At 34.1% G+C, this 12,555-nt stretch overlaps 1 protein-coding gene and 1 long non-coding RNA gene across 2 annotated transcripts; both read right to left on the reverse strand.

Annotated features, from left to right (window-relative positions):
- Positions 1-2,072: 2,072 nt before the first annotated feature.
- LOC103939725 (uncharacterized protein At5g65660) lies at positions 2,073-2,894 on the reverse strand. Its single transcript, XM_009349835.3, has 2 exons — positions 2,525-2,894; positions 2,073-2,423 (listed from the first exon to the last, which is right to left on the reverse strand). Exons 1-2 carry the CDS (start codon positions 2,735-2,737, stop codon positions 2,277-2,279), a joined length of 360 nt encoding a protein of 119 aa, XP_009348110.2. The 5' UTR covers positions 2,738-2,894; the 3' UTR covers positions 2,073-2,276.
- A 6,450-nt stretch (positions 2,895-9,344) lies between these two features.
- On the reverse strand, positions 9,345-12,129 carry LOC125475995. Its single transcript, XR_007257344.1, has 2 exons — positions 11,761-12,129; positions 9,345-11,647 (listed from the first exon to the last, which is right to left on the reverse strand). It is a non-coding gene; the product is annotated as an uncharacterized LOC125475995 (long non-coding RNA).
- Positions 12,130-12,555: the final 426 nt, after the last annotated feature.

Consider the following 12,555-nt stretch of genomic DNA (forward strand, 5'->3'; position numbering starts at 1 on the left):
TATCAAAGTATTACAAAAAGTTTGTAAACCTATCAATTTATAAGATAATCATCATTAAACAACCTCAGAACTTAAATTTAAAATCTCACAACTTCAAAATATTATATCTCAAAACTAAACTAAAGATCTCAAACGTCCAATAATATAACTAAAAGTCTCTATATTGTCAATCGGTTTTATAGTGAACTCCATTTATGGTATTCAAGTAGGTTGACTCACGTCTTAAGCCCAACAGCCAGATGTGGATGTAAATTTTGTACACGGCTAATTTGATGAAATTCCACCTCCAAGAAAATAAACACGGTTAGCCTAATTAATGAACATCCTGAAAAAAAGGGTGTCAACCAAAGCCTCCCATTCCTAAGTCAGAAATGGTAAAGAGAAAAATAAAACTTGAGAGAATAACTTCTAAGTATTAAGCAACGATTACAATTTCATCTAACGACTACTTCTAAAGATAAAATGCCGGCAATAGCCAGAATATATATATCACAATTTTCATTGACTCCTTCATGAAATTGAGAAAGCACCATCTCACCACCTTCATGTTTTTGTTTTGTTATTTATTCTTTCAAAAAACTTCATGCACGAAGCAAAAGTCGTTGTTAACATCAATTTTTTTGTCATATGATAATGTTTGGCAGCACATTAGATATGTTTGTCCTTCAAAATTGTCATTTTGCCAGAAAAATGATCATAAGAGTACAAATTAAACTTGTCTTGGCAGCAACAAGGCTCTTAGATGGACCACGTTTACCTTACTTTTCACCTTGGAGAAGGTTGCTAACCAAAATTGTCAAATGATGATGTTCATCATGTTATCTCAAGTGGTTAAAAGTGTATGTTTGTATCGCGTAGATGTATCACGTGATGTGTCAAATAGCATAACACTACCATCCAATTAATTAACAAAAAATGATACTCTTACTACATATATGTACTATCATATGTACTCTCTCTATTAAATATGAGACCCACATGTATTGGTGGACTCTACCTCTATTAGAAAGGTGGTACAAATAAAAGTACAAGTATGTGGCTAGTGTAGCATTACTCATTAAACAAATTCATTACTTTATGTAAAACGTATATATCACTTATCACACCATATGGTACACCGATGTGGTAGAGAAAATGTGATCTCCATACTCAGTATTACTCTTTCTCCTAAACTTCAACTCCTTAGTTGGATTTTGTTCATTAGTGTGCCACGTGTTGGGCAAGATTGCAAATTGGGCCTTAAAAACATTCCAAATTGGGCTTTGCAAGTAGCCGTATAGAACAGTATCTAATACCTTAGGATCTAATTCCAGGCTAAATGCCTTGACCATTTGGATGAGATAGTAACTGTTCATTTCATAACAGTAGGGGAGGAGATAATAATACGCTATCAACCCACTTGGTTGGGCTCTTTCCTTTTGATTTTGTTTGAAAGATGAAGAAACACAACTTACAGAGATCCTCTAGGAACTCTAAAAATTATTACATGACCCGGAATGGTAGACTGTTATGGCGAAACTATTAGATGGTTTCTTTTTAAAACAATTAAAAAATAGAACTATTACATGAGGAAAACAAACCAAATACAAGATAAAGTTTTCTGTGAAAACTCACAGCCACACACTTTCTACATTATGTTGATTGACTTGATTCGCTTATGGTTTATGTTCCGGTTAGGCCAACTTCGAACTCTCGAAGGAAAAACTACTGATGCATTTTTAGTTTTACAAATTCAAAGGAGCTCAGAAACATTACGAAGTTCTCAAATTGAAAGTATAATTAATTGTGACCAGAGTAGACGAACACGGTGTTATCTCATGATTTAAACCATTTAACAATCATTTGGTTATTATTGGTTTAGCCGTTTATTATCATGGTCTAATGATATTATTTTTCACTTATAAGTGATCTTAAATTCAAATCTTGTAATAATGTTGCATTAACTTTCTAACTGATTAATCCTTGAGCGCTACCTTACAAATTAAATTAAAATCTTTTAATATCTCACTAAATGCCTCTTGGTTGGTTTTCATGTATTTAGGAAAAAAAAAAATCTAATTAAGTAACCAAAATTAAGAACAAAAGGGGAGGTTAAGGTTATGCTCAAGCCTCAAACTATATGTAATTGATCCGCAGTATAATGTTTCGAGTACAAAACCATATATACTTCTCCAATTTTCAACTTTTGGGTACTCCAAAATGCTAAAAACAGAACAAAACTAACTTGAACTGAGGAGGTAACACTACTCAGTAACTAGTTATATACAGTAGCATCATCACTGAAAAAGGGTAGGCTTCTGCACAACCACAGAAAGCTTCTCCATTACCGGAGGCTGACATGGACAAGCAATTGCTATGAACTTGGGCACCTGTTCTCCAGGCATCAGCACTGTCAGGCTCTTCTGCTGTTTTTGCTTTTCCGTCTATCAAATGAGGTACAAATTATAAAACCAATCAAAACACAAAACTTGAATTTAATTTTTATAGAAAAAAGAGGCACAGATTGACTTATGTACGTACGTACCATGTTTGGACGAGGAGGTTTCTGATCTAAGTCTGGTAGGATATGATCGTCAGGGCTGCCTTCTTCCACCGAGGATAGAAATAGGGACCGAACCTTGTCCCAGTGTAGGCAACACAAGAAGAAGGCACTGACGCTCAATAACAGCAACAGAAGCAGCGCCAAGCCAACAGGAAAATCTAGAGATGGAGTTGGAACTCCATCGTTTTGCTCCATACTTGCCTACTGCTTCCTTTCTCCTCTGGGTTTTTATGACCTAAAAAAGCAGTAATGAATGATGAGGTGGGTTTTGATTTATATATGCAAAGTGTGTGTAAGTGCCGCTTATGATAATTTTGTTGGGGATGAGATGGAGATTAGATGTGCGTCTGTGGGTGGATAGGGTCTTAGTATAATATACAAGTGATAATGGCACTAGTGCTCGTACGCTTTACTAGTACTCTATTACGTGATTCAGTACGGAAAGGGACACAATTTAGGTTTTGAAAAAGCATGCAATATCATCGATTAAAAAACATAAAAGGAAAAAGTTTCTTTAGGCGGTTTAGGGAAGAAAATATGAGTTCTTGAACAAAGTAGAACTAATCAAAACGAGTAAAGTAATAGTAAGTGTATTGCGATCGAATCTAATCAAGACATGAGTCTTACTAGATAGGATGATCAACATATTATAATTTGAGAACTTAAAAAAAAAGCTCCTGGTACTCTTTATTTTAACAAAAAATCACATTTTTACACTAAAAAGTCAATTTTGGTACTATTCACTTTACCCTTTATTTTGTCATTATCGTTAAAACTCAAAGTTTTCAAACCCTTTTCATTAGTTTTCCTTTGTAATTTAGGGAAGAAAATATGAGTTGGTAAATAAAGTAGAACTAATCAACACCAGTAAAGTAATAGTAAGTGTGTTGCGATCGAATCTAATCAAGACATGAGTCTTACTAGATAGGATGATCAACACAGATATATAATTTAGGGCTTAGTGGTTTAAAGGTTACAATTATTTTATTTATTATTATAGTTTATCTAAGTATGTGCTGATTGAGAGAAAGAATTGACATACATACATCGATTTAATTTTCAAAGGTTGTTAAATATCATAAATATGCGCCACAACAACATATAAGATGATATACGACTCTACTCTTTTAAAAGAGATGAAGTGAACTAATACGCAAAGGAAAGTTAAAAGATTTTAATATAGCACCAAGTTAAATTTTATAATCAAAACTGTTTGTTTTATAAATGTTATTTGATGAATAAATAGAGTTTATCATGAATATTTCACTTGTTACAAATACTGTTAATTTGTTTGATATATATCTACAAATGATTAAATGGTCTTTTATAGTATGTTTTATGATTGATATTGCGTAACAACGGAGAAGTACTTTATACAAATCAATCATTTGCTTGCTAGCTAGATCGTCTAGAGATGATTGATGAACCACACTGCATAAACTTACGTATCGTTGAGGCCTCTAATAAGCACTTAAATGTTGACAAGGAAAGCACTGACCCATGGATAGAATTGACCGTAGAAGTTTATGGCTACCTAGCTTGCCAGGTATTAGAAAATGATCAAAGAAGTACGATAAGAATTGTATACATACACTAATTATTCAGATGTGAGATGTTTGTTGCCTTAGTTTACATTAAAGTCCTTGAATCTTGATTATATTATGTCACCTGCACTTGCCCTATAAGTTACTTTATGTTTTGATTGTTTAGAGTAGGATCGTAAACTCCAAAATCCATTTTTTAGTTACCTTTTTTGTTTATCAAGTAATTACCAATTGTAATTAGTGTAGGATTTCTTTCACAAAGAAATTGTTTTAACCATATTGTACTATTATTCATTGATTAATACAAAGAGTCATAATTCTACCAGGTATTAGCCAATCGTAGGATTTTTCAAAATTTTCATCCACCCTCCGGTTGGCCCCTCTCCCTTAGCTCTCTAGGGTTTCTTGCATCTTCTCATTGTTTTTTCATCCCTCTCTAGCTCTAACACCACCCACTTTGTCCAACTCATTGAAACCAATTACCTCCCATGGCTTCGTCAGATGAAGCCCTGTCTTACTGGCCTAAATCTTTGAAAATTTGTGGATAGCTCTCACCTTCTCCCTCCATCTCAAATTGCCGACCCTAAACGCAAGCCAAAGAAAACGAAACTATTCCTCAAATTCCCAATCATGACTACTATCTTTGAATTCAACAAGATCAATTGGTTATTATTTATATCACGAGTGTCATCTCTAAGTCCCTTCTTACTCTTACTATTGGGTACGACACCAAAAAGGATGTCTGAGATTGTCTTCAACAACACCCCCCAAATCTATGTTGTTGGCAAAGCCAATCTCCGCAAGTCTAATTTGTCACCCTTTCTAGTGGTGTTACGGCAGAAAGCGTTAGAAGGCGGATCGGGAGAGAGAGGTTAGAGATAATTACAGGGTGAGATACGGAGAGAGATGGGTTCTGACTAACTTAGTCACGGAAGAGGGAGAATCAGAATCGGTGAATGGCTGGTGTTGAGGTGATGGAAGAGTCTATTTCAGGTAAGAGTAAATGGGCATATCCGTTTGTTATGTTTGTACATAGTCTGCCTAATGTGACGATTTGATTTGTCACCCTGAGATATTATATGTGACAACGAGTGAAGTTTCGTTACATTTAGAGTTTTAGTAAATTGCTTATATTTATTTCCCGCTTTTAATATCATAAATTGTTTAAAAAAATTTAAGAGACGAGTTGGTCATGACCTAAAAAAATAAAATGTCAATATGTGACGCCTACTTTAGTCATGATATATAATGCTTAAAAGCGTGATGACTGGCTCGCCACGAAGATGTTGAAGAATTATTTGGCCACGAATCACACGAATGTTTAAAAATCCTCACATACTCTATTTTTATGTGACAAATTTTCGTGCGTCACAAAGTATCTCCAGCATGTCATAGCAACCAACATGTCTTTACGAGGAGATAGTTTTTAATACTCCCGAAAAGAACTCAACTCAATTCTAGTGAAGCCCTTATGATGGTGAGCCCACGAGACTCTGAATAATTCCCATGGCGATGATGGTAATTTGACAAGCCGTGGTGGTGGTCGCGGCGGCTAGTGAAAAGAGTCATATTTCTACGTTGATGTTACTGCCCAGTCTGCCCCACTTGTTGTCATTTACATTTGGGTTATTATACAAGATGCAACATTTGGGTTATTATACAAAATGTTCCTGAGATTTGCATGATCAATAGAAATGGTTTCTGAGATTGAAAATCAATAGAAATGGTTTCTGAGATTGTCTATCATCAATGATTTTGGTCTTTCCGTTAAAAACGATTTTGGGCAATTTTCAAAACTTTGTAACTCAATCGTTTCTTAACCAAATTCGACCCATAATATATCAAAATGAAGATAGGAAAGTGAAGAATATGATTATACCTATTTGGAAGCCCAATGGTTGCCAGAGATGGCCGGAAAATAGCTTGAAAGGTGACTGGTCCGCAGGAAAACTGGAAAACTCGTCGGAAACTGGGTAAACTTTAAACGTTCATAACTTCTTCAATACTTAACCAAATCGAGTGATTCAGAAATGAAAATTTGATGAGACGAAGAGAATGATACCTTTTCAAAGTGGCTAACCATTTTCGAGTTAGCCACTTTCAAGCAGTTTTTCCGCCAAACCACGGTGAGTTAGCAGTAAAGGAAGATACCATTCTCTTCGTCTCGTCAAGAAGTATGATTTTCATTTTTGAATCACTCGATTTCGTTGAGTATTGAAGAAGTTATGAACGTTTGAAGTTTATCCAGTTTCCGGCGAGTTTTCCAATTTTCCTGAGGACCAGCCACCTTTCAGGCTATTTTCCGGCCATCTCAGGCAATCATTGGACTTCCAAATAGGTATAATCTTATTCTACACTTTCTTATCTTCATTTTGATATATTATGGGACGAATTTGGTTAAGAGTCGATTGAGTTACGAAGTTTTGAAAATTATTCAAAGAGTTTTTAACGGAATGACCAAAATCATGGATAGAGGACAATCTCAAGGATCATTTCTATTGATTTTCAATCTCAGGGACCATTTCTATTGATCATGCAAATCTTATGTACCATTTTGTATAATAACCCTTTACATTTTACACCACCCTATCAAAACGACATTATTTAAGTAATTATTACGATCACGATGCAGTACATATGGCTAATGTTTTGTTTCTCCTTTGTATAGTAATCATGTGGTTAAGCACGAGTGCTCATTATCCTAATATTTTATTGATAATTACCTGGACAAGGTGTTTGAGGGCAAACACATTTGATTTAGGATATTGGTATAATCCAAATTGAGTCGGGATAGGTTGAGATTTGTAAGGTGTTGGTTGGAACATAATGTGAGGTCGAGGCCACCTAATTAGGAGCTTAGTTAAGATCATGCATGCTATTGCTAATGGTTTGGTGAGTAAAGTTTGGATAAAGGATTGAATTGGTTGGTCAGCAAGCAAGAATTGAATTGGTAAACAAATAAGGATGGAAAAACGCGGGATAATGATTCAGTTGTAGGATTGCAATTGTATTCTAATTTGCTTTATGATTGTATGGATGCATATGGACAAACAAGTTGGAAAAGAAAGTCTTCTGATTAAGAAGCATGATAACGACCACATGATTTTTTATCTGAAATTAGTCAGCCTGGAAATGATTGGTGTTATCAGGGAGAGCTGCATGACTGAGCAATTCAATCTTATAAATATAAGACATCGCGCAATATGAGAAAACCCCCCTTCAACACAATAAACAATTCAAACGCTCTAAGCGAAACACTTCTCACACTTCTGAGAAAACACCTTCAGTTCAGATAAGTAAATATCACTGAAGTCGTACAAGCAAGTGATCTAGGAGCATATTCAATTCAGACAAGTGAACATCACTGCTTCTGGTTAATTGGGTACCTATTCAAGACTTGGCAGATGAAGAGTTTCCAATTCTCCTAAAGAGGTCATCTCATAGCTTTCTCGGCAAAGTGAGATGTTACCAAGTTAACCTTGTTCGGCACAGTGAAAGCTAAGCCAGTTATTGAATTTCGCCGTGATCTAGGTTACCTTATCTTTAGGTTCTAGAACCCAAGGCAAGACATGTTCTTTCCTTGGTCGTAGTCCCTCAAGTATAGAAGTCAGCAGTTTATTCACCAGACACCACCATATCTATTCTACTCACTCGACCGAAATTGTTTGCGAGTTGAAATGCCTGTATTCACAAAAAAAGACATAATTAACTTATAATTACTCGATATGCCCTCCATGTAAGCATTGTAATTTCTAAGCACATAGAAGAATACAACCAATAAACTATTTTAGCATGATAGCTACTTCTACTCAGAGACGGTCGAGCTATTCACACATGCAAGTGTAAAAAATTTTCAACCAAAAAATAAACTTCCATCTCTCATCCAATCTAGAATGAGTTTTTTTTTTTTTTTCTTTGGAAGGTAAGAGATAAATTCATTTACCAACAAGAAGATTATATAAACACAGTTCCAAATTCACACTTTTGTGTATTTACAAAACAAACTTTTGTGTATCTAGAATGAGTTTAGATCTGATGCGGAACAGAAGTAATCTGTCAACCATTTCTGAAAATCAATCATATTAAATATTAGTTGAGGATATAAACTGTGCAGGTAAACGTCGCCCCTCTAATAAAATTGACGATGCTAATTAAATATCCAACCGATTTTTCCACTGTTGGCTGATAGTCTGTAGAAATGATTGAAATTTTAAAAAAGTTGTCATTAGACTTGAAACTGAAAGGATACTCGTAAGTGCGCTGTTTCAGAAATGGGGATCTCTTGTTTAATTATATTTGTTGTCGTTTGATTTGCATAATTTAATAATTAAAAAGTAAAAAGAAATGGTTGTCATTTCTCGATTAGAAATTTAGAACCTGTCACATTGCAGCAGATGTATGAAAAGACGTTATCCTATCCTTTGCATTATTTCCATTATTACTTGTTATACAAAACGGAAATATCCGGATCTCTTCTATCAAATCCACCTAATTATTTAATTCAAATCATTAAAATTTAATCAAATGATTAAAATTATTATAACTTTTAAAATGATTCTCTATTTGTAGTCATTGGATTAAATTTTAAAGATTTGAATTGATTAATTTGATGAAAGGGATCCGAAGATGATTCATTTCCATACAAAACCATGCTTGTGTGTTTGAAGCGGCTGCTGTACAACCATTTCTTTTTGTATTTCAACAACCTCCGCATGTAAGAGAAGCATAATTCACGAATTCTTGTTCACTCCCACACTATTACATTCAGTGTGATCAATAACATTGCTAATTAGTAATTACATAGTTGCCATATTTCCCCCAGAAAAAAAAAACTTTAGCATCTCAATTTAATATGTTATCATGTAAAAAAAAAGCTTATACATAAGAATGTGTTATTAACTGAAAAACTATGTGACAAGGAATCATTCTATACAAGTCATTCTCCAAATGCATGGGGTTTGTGAGAGAGGATATATTTTTTTAAGTACCTAAAAGATAAATCGGTACATCACATATTATAGTATAAATGAAGAATTTTTTTTTTTTTAAGTGTCCCTCTCTTATGATATGTTATATGCTAAATCATGTTCTGAGTATTCTACAATATTTCTCGTGAAAAAGAGTGGTGCCTAGAAAGTAATCTACTTTTCATACCGTATTTTTCCTACCCAATAAAAATGAGATTTTTTTTTCCCTCTCTTTTTGTTACTAATTAATAACCGGAGAAATGTGTGGGTCCTGTAAAGTTACAGATAAAATAATGTGGAATCATTATTATATTATATTATAATATAATATTACATGGATTTGTATATCGTCCTGACCCAAATTGTAGGAATCTTTAGAATTCTCACATTCTAATCGTTTATCGTACATCATGTGATCATGAATTTTTTGAATTAAAATTAAACACAATAGTATTTAACAAAAAACTGACTATATGATATATAATGAACAGTCATAATATGAAAATTCTTAAAATTCCCGTAAAGAGATTCTAGAGATAATGCTCATCCTTATATTATATAACACGGATGATGGGTGTGTCTTGAAAATATTAGGTCCTTGTCCCTCTCAACTTCCATAAATTGAGCTGCATCGACTTCCACTTATGACACAAAGCGAGGCCTTGCAGAGTTTGGAACCCCTTGGAGGTTGGTGGTTGGTGGTTGGCTTGAGACTTGCAGTCCTAGAGATGAGCAAATAACCCACTGTGCTTAGCCCTAGTTTAATGCTTAGTTGATTTTGGAAAAAGTAGTTATAAACGCTTTTTTATGTTTGGTAAACATTCAGTTTTAGTTTTTTTTTCATAGTTTTTGGTGAAAAAAAGTTAAAAACACAAAACTGCAAAACTCAGTTTTGAAAAACTAGTTTTTTTTTCACATTTGTTTTATATGAAAGTTTATCAAACACTATAATACTGTTTTTTTTTTCTTTTTCAAAAGCACTGTTACAAAAATGTTTACCAAACACTCTATTGCTTTATTTCATAGCTGTTTATTCTTACAACACATCAGAATCAGTTTTTTTTTCAAAGCACAACAATACCAAACCAGTTTTTACTCTATCAAGGCCTGGGTAACCGCTTCGAAGAAAAGAGCTTGATAACATTTTTTTTTTTTTTTGACAAACAATAGTGATTAGTAGGTTAAATTATTAATTATATAAGGAAAAAAAAATTAGTAGAGATCGAACTTGTACTAGGAATACATACGCATAAGTGTTCTCTATTGCGGTAAAGCGTCATTTACATTTGCCTTAATTTTTTAACTATTACTTTTTTTTTTTTTTTTTTGCCCTATAAATAAAAGAAAAATATATGAGATAAATGAGAAAAAATGAAAGAAATGTGAAAGATATAACAAACAAAATGAAAACTAAAACTGACAACAATTTGAAAACAATTTCAAATTTGAACATTGAAGCACTCTAGCAATTCAGATACTGCTTGAAAGAAAATTCAAACACTGGAGCACTCAAGCACTCCAATGGAGTGATGGACTGCAATTCAAATACAATTTGAAACATGAAATTGAGTAACCCCTGAATTTTGAGCACTTCTGTAAAAGCAGGTCAATTTGAAAATTGAGGGTGCACACGCGGGTACACCTAGTAAAAATGGAGTGAAGTACTAACATTTTACAGAGTAGAACCTTCGAAATTGTATTTTTTAACTTTTATGTTCAAAAATTGCAACAAAGCCCTCATTCTGATATTTGAATTTAATAAACATCAGATAGGCCATTCAATTCAAATATCAAATTTCATTTCTGTGTTTTTCTGATCTTTAAAAAAAATTACCATTTGATTTTTTCAAACCTTTTTGCAATGATTGGTTTTTTTTTTTTTTTTTTTTTTTTTTTTGGAGCCAATTTTTCAGACTTAACTGTCAATATTTCAATCAACGCATTACAATAAAAGAACTCGAGACCCATTTACATGGGAGAGTGGGAAAGAGCTATATGACGAGTTATACTGTTGACAAATTGTAGACTGTATACTTGACTATTGATTCCATAGGGGATAATAGCAAACTGCTGCAATAGTAATAACATATCCAATTAAACTCATAGGGTGACTCTATGCATTTGTATAACTCAGGTGACCCTCTACAGTAATAACACCCCGAAGAGTAGTAACGTATTAAGATGTAATTATAAATAAGCAAACTCTAACTGTGTGCAATAATTAGGGTAATAGAGTTATTACTGTAGTTTCACTCTCAAATTTCTCAGTTGTATGGTTGAACAATACGCTTGACTGGATTACGACAGATTGCTAGTCAATTCATACTGTATTCTCTGGCATGAACTTTAATAGTAACATGGCAGTATAAAGATCAAATGACAGTCAAATAATGCTCAGAGTATGAATAGTCAATCTGGATAAGCAACATCATCAGTCTACCAAGATAACTAATGTTTTATCCTCGGAAAGTTGGGGAAGGAGAGCTACTAGCCATCAAGTCAGCTGTAAGGATATTGATTCAGTCACTGATTTATCCAGGTAGGAATAGATTTGACTTTCTTTTGTGAGCACCAACACGTACTTACAGTATGAGCTTCAAATTTGTGTTACAGTAGTGGTAGAACAATCGATGCATGTAGTCGAGAGTAAAGTTAGCAATGTTTCTTACATTTTTCAATACACCGAAACATGATAGAACTTTCTCACCTTTTGATGTAGCACCTCGGGTCCATCATGACTGGACATTCAGCAGATCAACAGTAGTGCATTCATGTGGCAGAGAAGGTGCCGCAGGGGCGACCTGAGAACACATCAAGCGCAACACATAGCGCCATATGTGATCTCAGGTCACTCCTACAGAACCCCTCTACCGCTTTGGCATATACTGCAACACTTGTTCTCTTCGTCATGGCTCTAGACTTATTTCTGTACAACTTCCCTGCCTTACACTGCTAATATATCGCACAACTTAGAACTTAGTTGCGTACTACTTTCACTCCATTGTACTACATGAACAAAGGTGTCTTTCTAGTACAAATCTTCTTGTTTAACCATACATATAAAAGAAAGCAAATTACGCTAGTGGATTTAAATGTACTACAATATAAATGTGGTACAGTTTGATTATTCGAAATTGCTTCGTACAAATGCAGCTTTGTACTTTCCAATTCTTTTGTGGTACATTTCATACTATGCAAACCAACCTTTGGAAAATGAGAAGAGTGATCTAGGTCTTTGAAGTTTCATTCAACGACTAAAAATTATTATAGCTTTTAAGGAGTCAAAACAGGTGAGCTGTTGGATGAAATTTTAAAGGTCCGGATCATTGATCTGGTGGCTTTAATGGAAGAGATCCGGAGAGGATCTCCTCTCGGAAAATGACCTTGCTGATTTGCAGACATCTAATTCTTCTCCATTCTGATTGTTCAAAATTGATCTAGTAATCAGAGGGACAAGAATTCTCCATCTGGTACTTAAAATCCCTAGTTCTATCTCTGAATT

This window comes from the organism of the source record quoted next, unplaced genomic scaffold (assembly GCF_019419815.1).
Source record: "Pyrus x bretschneideri cultivar Hongxiangsu unplaced genomic scaffold, Pyrus_bretschneideri_v1 Contig17, whole genome shotgun sequence".
NCBI lineage: Eukaryota > Viridiplantae > Streptophyta > Magnoliopsida > Rosales > Rosaceae > Pyrus > Pyrus x bretschneideri.

Bases quoted from the DNA above. Each gene is read 5' to 3' on its own strand.
- LOC103939725 (XM_009349835.3), bottom strand. From the start codon at position 2,737: ATGGAGCAAAACGATGGAGTTCCAACTCCATCTCTAGATTTTCCTGTT. The intron at 2,424-2,524 runs GTACGTACGTAC...CTCATTTGATAG, and splicing joins AACCTCCTCGTCCAAACATG to ACGGAAAAGCAAAAACAGCA.